Source organism: Sebastes umbrosus, chromosome 3 (genome assembly GCF_015220745.1).
Source record: "Sebastes umbrosus isolate fSebUmb1 chromosome 3, fSebUmb1.pri, whole genome shotgun sequence".
NCBI lineage: Eukaryota > Metazoa > Chordata > Actinopteri > Perciformes > Sebastidae > Sebastes > Sebastes umbrosus.
Window position 1 is genome coordinate 10,350,780 of NC_051271.1, and position 16,648 is coordinate 10,367,427.

Sequence of the window (16,648 nt, forward strand, 5' to 3'; positions counted from 1 at the left end):
CACAACTGGTAGACAGCTGTGACTGGTGATGAGGGGTCTTATTGTATGTAGACATTGCTTTGTTTAAAGGGTTACAAGCTAAAAAGGTTGGGAACCACTGATCTAGGACTAAACTTTGTATCCAAGTAGCCACCTTCTCCTCGCAGAAAACCACTCACCCCACAAGATGGCAAGGATCAGGAGTCTTCTTACCTCTTCTCCCCAACTTAGACGATACCAGGTGGACATTGTCTGTGAAAGAAAGAGTACATATTCATTCTTTAGCTCCTCTCCAGTGGCTCCCCGTGGACTGAAAAATGGAAAATGGAAATGAATAACTGTTTTTTTGTTTACATTTTCATTTTTTTTTATTGTTGTAGGTCTATGGTACGACGGTACGACGGAATATTAGGGCCACATTGAGGCAAAAAAAAAAAATCAGAGATTTCAACAATAAAGTCATAATATTAGGAGAATAAAGTCATAAGTTTACGAGAAAAAAAGTTGTAGTATTAGAATAAAGTCAGAAGATTATAAAGTATTCATTTTACGTGTTATTTTCTTTTTTTCTCGTAAAGTAATGACTTTATTCTCGTAATATTACTTTTTTCTCGTAATATTCTGACTTTATTCTGGAAATCTGATTTTTTTTCCCTCAATGTGGCCCTAATACTCCGTAGTACATTTGCACTTTGGCCCTCACTGCATTAGACTTACATACTATATACTTAGACTATAAACTGTGTTACCTTCATCACAATGCTCAAATGTTTTGCAGCTCCAGACAGATTTGTATATATATATGTATATATATATATATATATATTTTTTTTTTTTTTTTTGCCTAAAATGTCTCTTTTGACAGTAAAGGTTGCTGACCCCTGTGCTAAGTGTATAAACAAGTCATCTTATTCAGCTTCACCATCTGTGCAGCTCTCTCATTGGCCCATCGTTGATGACTGTTAATTGCTCGCCCTCATGTTCAGGTGACGCCTGTTGTGCGCATGTGAACAAAATGTCTTGCAAACAGAGAAGAGGTAAAATAACTTTGTTTTTATTTGTTGTAAACGTTTATTTTTACACGTTTCAAGTCGGTCATTCGGTAAGTTTAGGACAGCGGGAGGAAGAAGAAGGTTTACCTGAAGTCCAGGAGTCACCAGCGACCAGGTGGGAGAGGATTCAACAGGATGACGACGCCCAGCAGAGACACCTGGATGAACAGAGAAGAAGAGGCCAAAGTCTGCTCAAATCCACCCGGCCAGGTCTCACGGGGCTTCGGCCTCAATCTGCCGTCTTTCCCGGAGAGCCAATCCCATATTTCAGAGCACCAACACTTGATGACAGCTCGTCCTGGACTGTTGGTAACATCAGGTCCTCTGCTTCAGACCCTGAAGATGGATATCAAGCAGATTTTACAGGTAAAAGTATTACAGGTATTTGAGATTAACTTTACTGCTGCAGAGTAAAAAAGAGATTTACTCTCAAGTACTGTTAAGTATAATTTTGAGGTAATTGTAGGGTACTTATTTCCATTTAATGCTACTTTATACTTCTACTTATGACATTTTAGAGAGAAATATTGTTCTTTTACTTCACTACATTTATTGAAGTGCTTTAGTTACTTTTCAAAATAAGATTTTATATACAAAACATGATCATCTTATAAAATATGGTCCTTTGTTACATATTAAACTACTAAAAGTATATGGAGTAGTTAAAATTCGCCCCACCTTGAGCAACTACAACATTATGCTGCTTACACATCAAAACTACTTCTGTACTGCTGGATGTTTTCCTTGTAATGGAGTATTTTTATACTATTCATTTAAAGTAAAAGTAGCAGTGCCACTGTGCAGGATTGCTTTGACATGGAGCAGCAGAAGGTAAATCTAATCCTAAACTCTTCTTTGTTTTCGTGCTGTTTTTATATTTAGGTGTTCATGGAGTCCAGGGGAAGGTTATGGGCCCATCATTGGACTCCAGTCCACATTCCTCTGAGTGGCTGGCTATGAGGCCCTTGGTGCAGTGTGATGATAGTGTCATGACCTTCACTGCCTCTGGAGAAGAATTCAAACACCTGTTAGTGGACAGAGGTAAGACGTAGGATGCTACTGATGACGGTGGCAGTGCTGTTTGCAATGATGTTTAACAGGCTCTGATGGAATATGCAAATGCAGGGAAGGACATGTTGTTGCAGAGGATGCCTGCGTTTCTTGCATGAATATGCAAGGGGGCACGCAGTTTCAATGCAGAAACGAAAGGCCTGCATTTCATATAGTGTAGCAAGAAGAGTGAATGTAATGCAAATTTACAAATGTTTAACATGCATGAGCCTGTTTTTTGCCCCCTATTTTATGCTGGAGAAAATGTTTACAACAGCAGCAAAAGCTTTTATATAAACGTCATTTGAAATTTACACGGAATGATAAACCTTGTGATGGAAACCAATTACAAATGTAACGGTTAATCGATTAGTTGTGAACTACTAAATTAATCAACAGCTATTTTAATAATCAATTAATTGGTTTGAGTAATTTCTTTAAAGAAAAAGTCAAAATTCTCTGATTCCAGCTTCTTAAATGTGAATATTTTCTGGTTTCTTTACTCCTTTTTGACAGTAAACTGAATATCTTTGAGTTGTGGACAAAACAAGACATTTGAGGACATCTTCTTGGGCTTTAGGAAACACTGATTGACATTTTTCAGCATTTTCTGAAATTTTATAGACCAAACAACTAATCGATTAATCAAGAAAATAGCCAACAGATTAACTGACAATGAAAATAATCATTAGTTGCAACCCTAAAACCAATACTGTACTATTGATCTTTCATAAAAATCAACTTGGGCTGCAAGTAACCCTTATTTTCATTTTCTATTAATCTGCTTTTCTCCCCAATTAGTTGATTATTGGTTTATGCTGTAAAATAATCAGAAATGCCCATCACAATTTCCCAGAGTCCTCATATTGCTAGTTTTGTGCAGCCAACAGTATTAAACATGATCTAAAATAAAGAAAATCAGCAAATCCTCACATTTTAGAAGTTGGAACCAGCCGATATTTGTTGTTTAATCTTGATAAATGCTTAAACTGTAATTTTCTGTGGATTGACTAATAGATTAATCTGATTGTTTCAGCACTAAAATTAGCTGTTCAACATTTTTTCTTTACAGAGGGAGCCTCTCCCATCTCCCCGTTCCAGTTACCTCCATACTGTGGTTACTCAGTGAGGACGTCCTGGAGTGACCTTGAGATGATGGTGCCTTACGATGCATGTTACATTACACAGGAGGTACCACCAGCAGCAGCAGCATTATATCTCCACCAGCAGTTATTCCCTTTGTCCTGTGTTCTTCACCTCCTTGTTTGTCTCTCTGTCAGAATGGCAGTTATGTGCTGCCCATGTTGTGGTGGGGCAGCCCACTGAAGCTCTCCTGTCCGATGCAGACGTCCACTGCTGTCCCCCCTCTCTCCCACTCTGCCCCCTCAGTCTTGTGCTCCTCCTACGGCATGGCGGTGCAGATACAAGGACAGGAGCAGGATATACAGATACTGGGAGTCATCGGTACGTTGGCTTTATTGGGGGAGCTGTTTGACAAATTGATTATGTGTTTTTGGTTACAACAACTTTAATTGTAGTGTTTTATACTTTGTGTACATTTTATAGTGCTACAGTATATAATTTATTTCAATGGAATCCACATGGATTACAACATAAATCTTTTAATTAATTTGTCCATTTTATATGTAGAAATCCATTTTTATCTGAAGATTAATAAATCATACTTTTAATAGATTTTATAGATTTAAATCTGATCTACAGTTATCAATTTATAATTTTTTTGTCAGGCTTCTCGCAGTTTTTTTTTAGACAGTAGTTTTAGTATCACTGTTTTTAAGTGTGACTACTTTAAGGTCAACAAAACAAATAAATAAACCAGAATTATATTCCTGGCAGCATGGAGAGGGCTTTGAAACTTCAATTTGGGAAATAAAACGGTCATGCTTTATTTTACGAGTCCACAATCAGATATGTAATCAGATACTATATATAGATAAAACAGGCAAAGCTCTGAGACAGTTCTTTTAGCTAGAGATTAGTTCATAGTGTTGTTTATAATTTGTTGTTAATTTCCAGACGAATTTCAGAATACACATAAATGTTCAATTTAGTTAAAACCTATTCAAATAATATATAACTTTATTTATATTTTATTATTCAATTAGTAGTTAAATTGCATTATTTTATTTAGATGGATGAGTTATTTCAAATAATTTCCTCTGAAGTTTACAAAAACATTTAACTAAACTCTTTCCTTGTAATTTGTGCTATTATACAGTTCTTTCAAGAGTCTAGTAAAAGAAGAGTTACTGTTTTATTTCCCAACATGAAGGTCTACTCAAAGCCCTCTCCACACTGCCAGGAATATGTTGGAGATAAACTGATCTTTTTATTTAATTATTTATCTTGTTATCCTAAAAACAGTCAATTTTAAATATACTAAGCCTGTAAGCTTATTTATAATTAATAAATTAGTTATAAAATTAAATTAATAAAAAATATCTACACCTATCTCCCTGAATCTGAACCATTATCGACTGAATGTGACTGACTACAAAAACATGTGTATTCTGCTTTACAGTGAATGGAGGTTGGGGTCCGTTTGTCTCTGAAGAGTGTGCGTACCGTGTCCCCTCCCATCCTGGGGAGCTGGCCTTCTTCATCTCCTACGGCGCTCCGTGTATCACAAATGGAGTAAGTCATTTAAATTTAATGGATTATTGCAGCGGGCTGCTGCCTTGTACCAATAATATTTTTTATGTGATTCCATTTTTTCAGGATGGTCTTCATCTGCAGCTCATATTAGATGATCAGGAATTCATTCTCTCCTGTCCAGTCAGTCCTCAGTTTCCCTACGTGCCCTCTCCTCCTCCGCCTCCGTCGTCTCCTGTTGACCCTCAGCTTCCCTATATCCCAGATCCTGTCAGCCCTGCACCAACCTCCCCTCCTCCTCCTCCTCATCCTCCTCCTCCTCCTCCTCCACCACCCCCTCCTCAACCTCCAACCCAGGAGCAGATTGCTCAGCTTCCTGACTTCTCCCACTACCCCTATCCTGGATTCCACTACCTGCAGTTTCCCCAGGTCTACCCTCCTGGCCCACAGCCTGCCCGTCCCTCTCAACCCACTCCTGGCGGCCCTCCTGGGCCCCATCAGCAGCAGCAGCAGCAGCAGCAGCAGCAGCAGTCCCTCTACCCCACGGGGCCTGGCAAACTGCCCTACTCTCCTGGAGAGCACCCAAAATACCCATCCTCTCCTGACCAGCCTCCTGCGGAGGTGCAAGCCACATCCGCTCCAGATCTTAGCCCAGTGGAGGATAGGTCTCCCCATCAATTTTCCAAATTACCTGTTGGCCCTTTTGAATATGCATCCGGTGGATATTACCCCTATGTGCCGTTCTACTACCCTCCATTGACACCAGCGCCGACCTCTGCAGCTAAAACTACTACTACTACAACTACTACTGTTACTCCAGCTACCCACCCACCCAAACCTCCAGCAAGCCCTAATTACCCTCCGTATTATCTTCAGATACCTTACTATCCTGCACCCACTGCAGCACCAGTGACCCAAGCACCTGCTCCTCTCCCTCCCAGCCCACCATCGCCTCCTCCCTCTCCACCAAAACAACCTGTGGGTCCACATTACCCCGTCGGTCCATTTTATCCCCCTGCTTCTTATAGCTCTTACTATCATTATGGACTATTTTCCTACCCTGGTCTTGAGGTCCAGCCTGCTATCGCTCCATCTTCCCCTCCTCCACCTCCTACCACCACCACAACTACAACCACGGCGATGGTTCCCAAACAACCTGACAGTCCCAGCTATCCCTATGGCCAGTTTTACGCCCAAAGACCCATTTACTTCCCACCACCCACACCTCCACCCCCTGCCAAAAAGAAAGATGAAACTACTCCTCAGGAACCTCCAGAAAAAGTGGATGCACAAGCCAACTGCCCTTACTCTCACACCACCGGTAGCTACTACCCTTATCCCTATTATTACCATCCTCTCTACCCGCCACACTACCATCCACCTTACCCCCCTGTGCCCCAGTATCCAGAGATTCAACCACCAACCACCACCACCACTATAACTCCCACCACTACCACGACAACTCCCACCACTACCACAGCAACTCCCACCACCACAAGTTATACAGCATCTACCACAGCTGGACCCACTCCACAGACGCCCCATCTTCAGTGTCTGATGGGGAGGATGGTTGTTTTCCTGCCTTTTGCTCACCCAGACTCCATCCAGGTCAGAGGTCAGTGTTTGTGTAAACGTAAGAGCTCTTTGTGTTAGTAAGAAGTGTGGCTTTTCACGTTTTCAAAGAAAACTCAAGGCCCCATTTAAAAAAACTTTTAGCCATGTTAGCGACATGGCTCCATCAAAGACAATGTTAGTCTGTCTGTCGGTCCACCACTTTGGTTCAGATATCTCAACTATTTCGTTGACTGGATTCTGATGGCATTTTATACAGACAGACACGGTGCCCAGAGGATGAATCCTAATAGATTTAGTGTTTCCCTGGTGGGCTTTTCTAGCTCCATCAGCAGTTTCTTATTTATCTATTGAAATATCTCAACATCTAATAGATGGATTGGCACAAAAAGTTATCTTTTTTTATCCTAATGACTTTGGTGATGCCCAGACTTCTCCTCTAGCGCCACCACAATGACAACATTTCAGTTTGTTTAATACTTTGGTTTGTGATTGAATACTTTAAAAACTCATGAACTCCCCATCAGCCATGTGCCGTCCTCCTTTTTTTTTTTACGCCTGCGGCCTTCCTCTAGTAACCCTGTGTTTAACGTAACAAAGCTATGAATGAGTTACAAAGTCGGCAGAAATGCGGACTTACAGGAAGTGTTAATAAAGGGCTCAAAATGTCTGCGAGAAAGCCCTCATGCACTTGACTTGTTGCGCTTGTTTGACAGTGGGACAGCCCTGAACCCTCACAAACTTTGCGGGAACGCGCCTCAAAGTCCGTGCGTGTGGACATTGGGATTTGGCCATTAAACCTGCTAACCTTCAGCATAATACCATTGTGAAAAGCATGCTGATGTTAGCGTTTAGCTTTAAGTGCTGCTGTGTTTAAGTACAGACTCCCAGAGATAGACACAGTAAGAATAAATGTAGTGTCCATACACATATTCTATACATTTGTATTCTCTTTTGGAGAGGAAGTGTTCATGTAGAAACTAATGTTATAATTCCTTTGTGTACTAACTCCTAATTGCAAACTCAGAACCTAGAAGTTGTAACGTTGACTTGTTTTTTTATTTTATCCAATCATTTGAGAGTGAAAGTGCATTAACCTTAATACAATATATTGTCACTGGTCCCAGATCAGCTCCCATACAGATACCCACAATTCCTTAGCTTGCTCAGAGACATCCCATCAGTGTACCTAGATCAGCTTTTACTTCTAAAATTAAAGTATATTAAGTGTGTTACAGATATCGAATATCTTAACAATCTTTGTTTCTAACATCAGACCAAATGAAGACCTGGCTGTTCATCTCCGGTGTGTCTCCACTATGTGGCTACATGCTGCAGATGGCCGAGGGCTCCGGGGTAATCCTTCACTCTCCTCTGCCCACCTGCCACAGCCAGCCACGGGTGAGACCTTCCATAATGCCTCGTCACTGCCTGCAAATGTGTCTTCTTCATATAATTGTTTTTCTTTAATCATGTCCCTGCTTTTAAAGAAATTATAAGATTGTGTTTCTTTGCCAGTTTTTTTGCAGTTTAGTTCTGAACTTGTTGGAACGCTCAAAAATACAAAAATTGTATATTTAAATTTGAAGTCCCCATGAAATGGCATAGTGTGAGCCTTTTAAATCAGGATATACAGTAACATAAGTTTCAAAGAAGTTCTTTGCCTTTTTAAAACATTTTTTATTCATGAAAATAAATCATGAACCACAGAGGGCCTATATAGACAATGAAGCTTGTTGATAAAGTAAAATTTGTAGAATAATTGTGAAAGAAATTTTGTAACTTGAATTTAACCACTGGAGGATTATTTTAATCCATTTTTAAAATTTTAATTCATCAAGTAACGTGAGCTCTTGCCTTGTCCTTTCCGGACACATAGGGGATGTGATCATACCCAACCAAACAAAAGGTTAAATGCTAATTTAACATGCCAGAATTAAATCCCCCTTTCAGTATCATGGATGGCGCCACTCAACCAGTCCAACACACTTATATTCATCAATATAAACTTCAAGATTTAACAGAAAATAATCTCAAAATGCAATTATACAACATAAAAATAAATGGGCTGCAGAATATGCCTACTTGTCAGACATGGAAAACAGTCTGCTTTGATGACAGATTTCTGTCTTCTTTTTCTGATTTCCTGTGGAGAGTTATCTGCGGCGTGTTGCCCCTCTTTTAGCCACATCTTTGCAAATCTCCAGGCAGCAAAGGAGGCAACCCCTGGTCCATTTACTGAGATAAACAGCTGACTGTTCAGCGTGGAAGCGTTCGTCACGAAGCCTAGACACGCGGTGTCATCTCTATTGTCACACAAGCGCAAGTGCTGACATTTATGGTTTTATTGTTGTTTGTGGTATAGACTGTTCTCACGTTGCAGCGCTTTACTTAGATACAATTTTATTTGAGGTATTTTATATGCGTCTATTGGTGAAGTAGCATTAATCACTATGAGGGGGTAAATATATGGTCCCCACTGGAAATAAAAATAATTTAGCAGGGGCAGGGATTTATAGACCATCCCCCCCGGCAGTGTGTGTATACAGTATACTGCATGTACATTAGTACAGAGCGAGACAAAACACTTAAAAGGCCTCAATGCAGTCCAATATAATGACACCACAAAGTACAAAATTATCTTGGATTGCTGACACTGGTGGTTTGGACCACTTGGGTTGTCACTACAGGGATTTATGACACCCGTCCTGCTTGTGTATAGAACAGACAAGCAGTTTTTCCCAGTCAGCAGCTCATATTTACGATTAGTCCCATATGGACTGTATGCAGCATTTGCTCTGCATGCAAGTGTACTGGGTGGAGTGTTTTTATGTCCTGTGCAACCCAACTGGTAAAAATTCCGTTTTATTGTGAGTTAAGCTCAACTTGCAGTCTCTATTTTTAAATACAGTAGCTGGAAACCTTGCGTGGTGGTTCATACTGAGTTTATTGATCTCTCTTTCTCTTTAGACTCCCATGACCATTTCCTTACCTCTGAGGTTTTGGGACCTTTCCATGGCGCAGTATAGGGATCTGGACCTGCAATGCGCGTATCAAACGACCCCTGAAACTCCTGCACCAGTTACCCCACCAGTTTCCACTACCACACCCAGCACCACCGAGGGCACGGTCAGCCCTACTGTTGTCCCAAAGCCTAAAGTCTTCTGCACCTCCCATCAGATGACGGTGGAGCTCCCCTCTGGTCCTTCCTCTGCAATTGTTGTTAAAGGTGTGTGTATGTTCCAGATGCATATGGTTACCATCAGCTCTGCATGAGTTGAATTTTAGCATGGTTCAGGGGGCTGCTCTGGTGTACAGTTGAATGGGGGGTGGGGGAAAAGGTAGGCTTGGTTTTTTTTGCTTTGACTGGGCTGCTTTTAAACTCTGTGCCTTGCCATGCTGAGAGCTATAATCGTGCTATTTAAAGTCTACACAAAAATAACTTATTGTATGTTTCCACATGTACTTTTTCAGACATCAAAGGGAACCAGATGAACCTCCAGGATGCCCCAAAGCACTGTGGGTATTCTGCAAGAAAAGGCAAAGATGGCAAAATACGCTTGAGTCTCCAGTTACACTCACGCTGCCACATGAGTGTGCAGGCAAGTATTGACTCAGATTTCACACTGAGCACATGACCTTTTGTATAATTGACCATTTGCTGTACCCATTAACTCTTGTATAAACATTTTCTCTGAAAGGGTAAAATGTACATCATCACTGTCGTCTACATGACAGTAAGTGGGAGACGGGAGGCTCAGTTGTCCTGTCCGGTTGTCGTCCCAGGGTCTGGACAAGGTAAATGGATTTTATGTTTACACCTCAGAAAGGCTATTCAATCTTCCAAAGGGTGTTTTCTCCCGGCCATTCAGAGTTATTTTAACTGATGCGGCTGACATTTGTCGTGCTGTCCCTCAGAGTGCAACCTTCCCAGCGAACAGCGTCTCCCCTGCGGACCCAGCTCTGTATCCCAGCCCCAGTGCCTCTCCATGGGCTGCTGCTTCAGCAAGCACCCCCCTGCCTGCTACTACCCAATGGATGGTGAGCTGCAGTTTGAGTCCCCACTGGCATTTTCACGCCACTTAGCTGAGTACAGTTGAGCTGTTTTGGAAATATAAGCGCTACAGCTGCTGGATGTGTGAGGAGGCATATTCAGGGCCAGCATAGCATGATTCAAGCTGGCAGTGACACAGAACGAGAAAAGGGTATAAGATACCTTGGGTCTCATTATCAATTGCCTCCTGAGATTTCTGACCTTTTTGTTCATCTGACCTTTACATAACTGTGTGTGTGTGTGTGTGTGTTTGTGTCCTCCTCCAGAGTGCACTATTGACCGCCACTTTGTCTTCTCCGTGCCGGCCTCCCTCACTGACCCCCCTCTTTCCCCCGCCCTGCTTGTCGCTGCCGGAAACTCCACCTGCAAACCTCAGAGAGTGACTTCCGACTACGCCTTGTTCAAGATCCCGATGGACGGCTGTGGGACACGCAGAGTAGTAAGCTTTAATGAATGAGAACATTTCCCAAAATATTAAAACAGTGAACACACCCCAATGGTAGCACATGCAGGTTGTATGACGTTACATAATGTTGCTTTCTTCCGAACTTGTCTTAAAAGGTTGAATAATGTTAAATTGAGTTGATTTCATAGATAAGTTGTAGCCATAGACGGCACATCTTTCAAGTCAGACTTCCACAGAGAGGAACATATTAGTGTATGGCGTGATCCCTGTCTGTCATACCAGCTAGATTATCACTGGAAATGTCCTGGAAAAAGACCTCTAGAAAAGACTGACTGAGAGTTAACGGACCTGTCCCAGTCAACCACAGATCCTGGACTATTTAGTATTTACTATTGTCCACATATAAATTGCATGTCTGATTCTGTCCTGACAGACAGTGGGGAAAACGGTGATCTACATGGTGGAGATCATCAACAAGATGCAGGCAATCAGCCTCAACTACGGCACCATCACGAGGGATTCTCCTGTCAGGTCAGAGCATGTTCCTCTTTTTTATTATCAGAGTAAAAGTTACCTGTTCAGAGCAGATTAAGGGTTTCATTTGGACCATGTCCACTTGGGGGAAGCAGAAAGAAGTTGCGAACATATTGACATATCATCTTTTTAAGTTTATGGGGCAGACTTGTTAGCAAACTGTTGCTTATATACACACATACACAACAGTTATGGAGAAACATTATCATTCATCTGGAGTCATGTTTGTGTCCACCTGATGCATCAAAGTCCAATATTCTCTCTCTTTTAGTTCTGTTTTAGTCTCTACTAACTCCTGAGGGAAATGTCTGGTTCTTTAGCGGTGGTTTAATTGCAGCTCAGGGAATCCTTCCTGAATTTCTTTTCTCCATTTTCAAGTTCAACCATCAAATGAAGACAAAAATAAATGATGAAATACTGTATATTTCCATAACCATGTTTCCTCATTCTCAGGTTGTTGGTGGAGTGCAGGTTTCTGCCAGGCACTGTTCTGAGTGTGAGCTACTTGGTTAAAACTCCCAGCCTGGGACCTGAAGTTCAGACCAAGGGGATGTTTGGAGTCCAACTCAGGATTGCCAAAGGTAGATTAATTTCAATACCAACAGCTGCTTTGCATAATGAAGAACTTATAATTGTGTGCTGTTGTGTTTCTGGACACAGGTCAGTCAAGAGGGATGGAAACTGTTGATAATTAAATCAAATTATATCCAGTGTTTCAGCACTATATGAATGCTTTAAACATCCTGATCAGCTTAAGGAGAACTAGCTTTGAGTGGGCGAAATGTGGTTCAAGAAATAACCTTCTTCTATCCCAACACACCTCCTCTCACCCCAGACGGCCAGTACAGCAGCTACTACCCTCAGTATCATCAGCCCCTGCAGATGCTGCTGGGGAAACCCCTCTACCTGGAAGTGCGGCTGCTCAACGCCCCGGATCCCAGTTTGGTGCTGTTGGTGAACTACTGTGTGGCCTACCCCCGCTCTGGAAAGGCTGTGTGGATGCTGCTTTACAACGGGTACGTCGAAACACCTCCTCTGAAGAGGACATCAACAAAAAAAATATTGCACATGCATATCACATTTTAGATAACAGGGAAAAACAAGGGAAGTATATTTTTGATACCTATTGTCCTGTTATCTAATTGGCTTACTGATTCAATGCTACTCCCTAGATGTCCGAACCCTTTGGACCCAGCCCTGAAGCAAGCTGTGATATCTGATCCTCGGCCGCCCTCTCCTCAGGCTCAGACCCGCCGCTTCACCATCACCACCTTCCAGTTCCTTCCTGATAGTGAGTTCAAGGACCCGGACGAGGAGGTAAGGATAAGCAGAGACCCTTGATTTCTATTAGTAACGATGTGGGGAGATATTATAGACATCTAAATGTATTAATTGTGCTCTTTTCATGATTTTTTTTTTGAACATCTTACAGTAGTATTCATTTCCTTCTAGTGTTCAACTCTGAACTAGAAGTCCGGTTGAAGTGAATTTTTACCATTTTTATCAATTCTTGAGTGGTAAAAAATGGTTAAAATTAGCACCAAATCTGTGTAACAAATGGTATCAACCAAAACATTGTTGCAACAGCTTATGAGACAAGAGTGAGCATGGGGAGGGCCATCATATACCTATGTCCTAATGTTCTTAGCCCTTATACACTTTCACTATTTATTTTAATCAATTATTTGTTTTTTATTTCTGATTTATGTGAGTAATATTTAATAAGTTGATTGCATGATTTGTTTGTAAAATCAAAGTAAGTAGTAACTACAGCTGTAAAATAAAAGTAGTGAAAAAAAGTACAGTACATAGTAAAAAGTACAATGTTTCCCTCTGAGATGTTGTGGAGTAGAAGTATAAAGTAGCATAAAATGGAAATACTCAAGTAAAGTACAAGTACCTCAAAATTGTACTTAAGCACAGTACTTGAGTAAATGTACTTAGTTAATTTGGACAGAGCCAAGCTAGCTGTTTCCAGTCTTTATGCCAAGCTTAGCTATTCAGCTGTTGGCCCTAGCTTCATATATAATGGACAAATATGAGAGTGGTATCATCTCATCTAACTTTTGGCAAGAAAACGAAAAAGCGTATTTCCCAAAATGTTTCACTCTTGCTTTAAGCATGCTTCCCCTATAGTTTTTATGTGTTGCAGCACAAGGGAAGAAATTTAAAACCTGCAGCTGTTGCCTAGAGTCCCTGTGAATTTGCCCCCTGGGAATCAAGTCTTATCTTAGAGTGGCTGTTGGACATTTTTCTTTAAACTCCCTGTCTTAGTTTTGAAAAAAAAAAAAGTAAATGTAATGTGAAAGTATGTGACTGTTCCCTCAGAGCAAATTCACACAGGTTTTTTATTTTAATTAGCATACAGTCCATGGAAAAGGAAACCAGTGACAGCCGTATCTCTAAATCTCTTAAGTCAGCATTCATTACGAGGACATGTGGAGAGGCCATTTTGTAAACTGCAAGTTCTGGCCAAATCTCAATTGGCAGCAGCTGTTTGTCATAGTAGGCTGCACACTCTCAAGGCTGGACACTACATCAAACCCTGCTCTACTTCTGCCCTCCCTCTCAGATCTACTTCATGTGTTCAACTGAGATCTGCTCGCCACGTGACGGGCCTTGTGTCGAGGGATGCTTTGGCCAGTGACGGTGAGGAAAATGAGCGCTCTGTCCTCAAATCACCCGCCATGCCCTTATGAACTCTGCAAGATCGCATGAAAGCACCCATGAAAGAGCCCCATTACAACACTCCTCGCTGACAAACAGCCCGAGAGCCAGCAGTAGCTTCCACATGACAGCAGGTCAATGATTTAGTAATGAGGGGAGTTGTGAATTATTTATCGAGACTGATCCATTTCCTGTTTTTCAGTGACGACATGGAAGACGATTGAAGCTTGTTGAGATGATGATGATCTGGTAAGCAGCACTAATGTGTTTAGCTCATGTGAAAATACACCGTTGCTCTTCTATACTGAACATATCTCCTCCTCTCTTCTCCTCCTTTTCAGGCCTCAGACGTCACTTGTTCAACCACCAATAAAAGCTCTTAAAGGACACAGAGTGTGTCTGTGTTTATCCCCAAGCATGAAGCCACTCTGTTTTACAGCAGGAAGTGGTGCTCTCTCAAAAAGTGGGAGGCAGTATTGTTTACATGAACACTTTAGCCTTGTAGAGACTGAGCATGACTGAGACTTTGTTTTTGCTACCCTTTATGTGGAACATACAGTAGGTTTACAGCAATGCGTGTTTGAACAAGATAACTGAAGATTTGCATATAACCACTTCCATGAGAGAGGTACAATACATCAGTATGGAAATTGCGTTTGAAAGGGAACTTCAGCATATTTTCAACCAAGTTTGATCGCACAGACAAGGCCAGATTAACTTGTTTTGGGGGCCGTGAGACAGAAATGAGCTGTTGTGTCCCTATAAACCTCTACTGTGTAATCTGTACTGTATTACTTTGCTGGAATATTACATAGCCCTAGGTTAACTGTGTGCTAATTTGATTAAACACACATTAATTTAGGGTTATGCACTGTGTAAGCACCATCAAATTAAACTAGAAGGGCACTCAGAGAGCGCAGACTTCCGCCAAGGCCAAATGGCCTTTCTCACAATGTTAACAAAAGCGATCAATAATGCCTGTATCTGCCCCGTGATTTGGATCTGCTTCAAATTTATTTATTTTTTTGTGCTCAAATTTTTATTTTTCAATTCTGGGGGTTAGATTGACTATAACAGCAAATCGTCATCATTTACATGCATGTCTAATACTGGACATGGATCATTTTAACACAAGTATACAAACATGGTATTCTTTTATTTTCTTTAAATCCATGTATATTATTTTCCCTCCACTCATAAAAATATCCCCTTTTCTGCTCCAAAATTGAATGGGTTCTTCCTTGGCCCATGCTACACGCTTCCACCAAGTTTCATGAAAATTGGGCCAATAGCTTTTCCATAATCCTGTTGACAGACAAACAAACAAACCAAACCGAAAACACAACCTCCTTGGTGGAGGTCATGAAATGGGGTCTCTCTTCAAGATGAGGCCTCAAGATCAGGAAATAAAGCAATGAACTGCAGTACAAAAATAACAATCCACTCACCACAAACTACTTGCCACACTTGCCAACAGTGAAGCTGGGGCTCTTGTGCAGTTGCCCACTTTGCTTGGTTGGTAATCCAGCCACGCCTACAACTTCAACTGTAGTTTATTTATAGTGCTCATCACCCAAAGTCACATTTTGCAGGTTTGAAAATATAAAGAAAGCTATAAGAAACTCATGTATGCATAAACACAATCCCAAACATACAGGTACAAATGACAGCAAGATAATTAAAGGAATAGTTTGGCACATACACTTATTCAAATTCAGCAGAGAATTAGATGATATTGATACCTTTCATACATGTGTCCGGTAAATATAAGGGTCAGGTTATGCTCGATCAAAAGTGGGGTGAAAAATTCAGTCTTCATAGAGAAGGGACGAGGCGGGATGTCATTTTAAATGTGGGGATAACGGTGCACATTTTCAGACGGATTGAACTAACAAGATTCATAAGTGAGTGATTTTTTTTTTTTTTAAAACCAGGCTAGCTGTTTCCCTTTGCTTCCAGTCTTTATGCTAAACTAAGCTAACCATCTCCTGGCTGTAAAGACATTTAACAGATAAAGGCTACATAAGAGTGGTGTGTTTTTTTCTCTAAAAATGTTGAACTGTTGCTTTAAGGTAACTATGTCACAGTAGAAGGTTGTTTACTAGAAGGGACCAAAAAATGAAAACAACGTGTTTTTTTATGTAATCTAGGGAACAGTTAAATAAGATAAGATAGAAATTGATTAATCCCAAAGGAAATTCTTGTGCCAGAGATTGCTCAAAATTACAACAAGTTCAAGTGTATAAAATTTAAAAAAAAATTCTAGCACCAGTGTCTAAAAGAATACGAAATTAAGTAAGATACATTTAGTAAAATTAGTAAATAAAATAAGTAAAATAAAAAAGGTAAAGTAAGCTAAAAAAACAAAACAGAAAAAGGAAGTAATATTGCACATGTTGGACATCAATATTGCACACTAATAAATAACTGGCATTGTGGCATTTACAGTATAAGATTGGTGGTGTAGAGGTGGTGGTTAAACGATTTCAAGCCCTGCAAGTCAGGGGGAGACTTTTGAAACCAGTTTTTTTTTTCTTGTATTATAATTTGCTTCAGCAAATTGCCTCTGAAGTACTCGCCTCTCATGGTAGCCTTTGACCACTGGGTGTCATCCAAGCAATAAAAATGCCAGAGGAACATAAGGTACTCCATGCTGCATGACTCACAGCTGGGCTAGTGTGTGGAGAGACCTTGGCCTGTGTTGTGTAATGAGTTAGGAAT

At 40.9% G+C, this 16,648-nt stretch overlaps 1 protein-coding gene across 1 annotated transcript; it reads left to right on the forward strand.

The window, feature by feature from the left end:
• Window positions 1-914: 914 nt before the first annotated feature.
• On the forward strand, window positions 915-14,320 carry LOC119485994. The gene is made up of 19 exons (XM_037765866.1): window positions 915-1,397; window positions 1,914-2,072; window positions 3,154-3,272; window positions 3,362-3,545; window positions 4,624-4,736; window positions 4,821-6,309; window positions 7,543-7,667; window positions 9,237-9,495; window positions 9,741-9,868; window positions 9,968-10,064; window positions 10,185-10,307; window positions 10,587-10,759; window positions 11,160-11,257; window positions 11,714-11,841; window positions 12,096-12,276; window positions 12,433-12,577; window positions 13,833-13,909; window positions 14,130-14,176; window positions 14,269-14,320. Exons 1-17 carry the CDS (start codon window positions 935-937, stop codon window positions 13,905-13,907), a joined length of 4,059 nt encoding a protein of 1,352 aa, XP_037621794.1. The 5' UTR covers window positions 915-934; the 3' UTR covers window positions 13,908-13,909; window positions 14,130-14,176; window positions 14,269-14,320.
• Window positions 14,321-16,648: the final 2,328 nt, after the last annotated feature.

Coding starts and splice junctions, on each gene's coding strand:
- LOC119485994 (XM_037765866.1), top strand. CDS start 935: ATGACTGTTAATTGCTCGCCCTCATGTTCAGGTGACGCCTGTTGTGCG. Junction 2,073..3,153: donor ACACCTGTTAGTGGACAGAG/GTAAGACGTAGG, acceptor TTTTCTTTACAG/AGGGAGCCTCTCCCATCTCC. Junction 4,737..4,820: donor CTCCGTGTATCACAAATGGA/GTAAGTCATTTA, acceptor CCATTTTTTCAG/GATGGTCTTCATCTGCAGCT.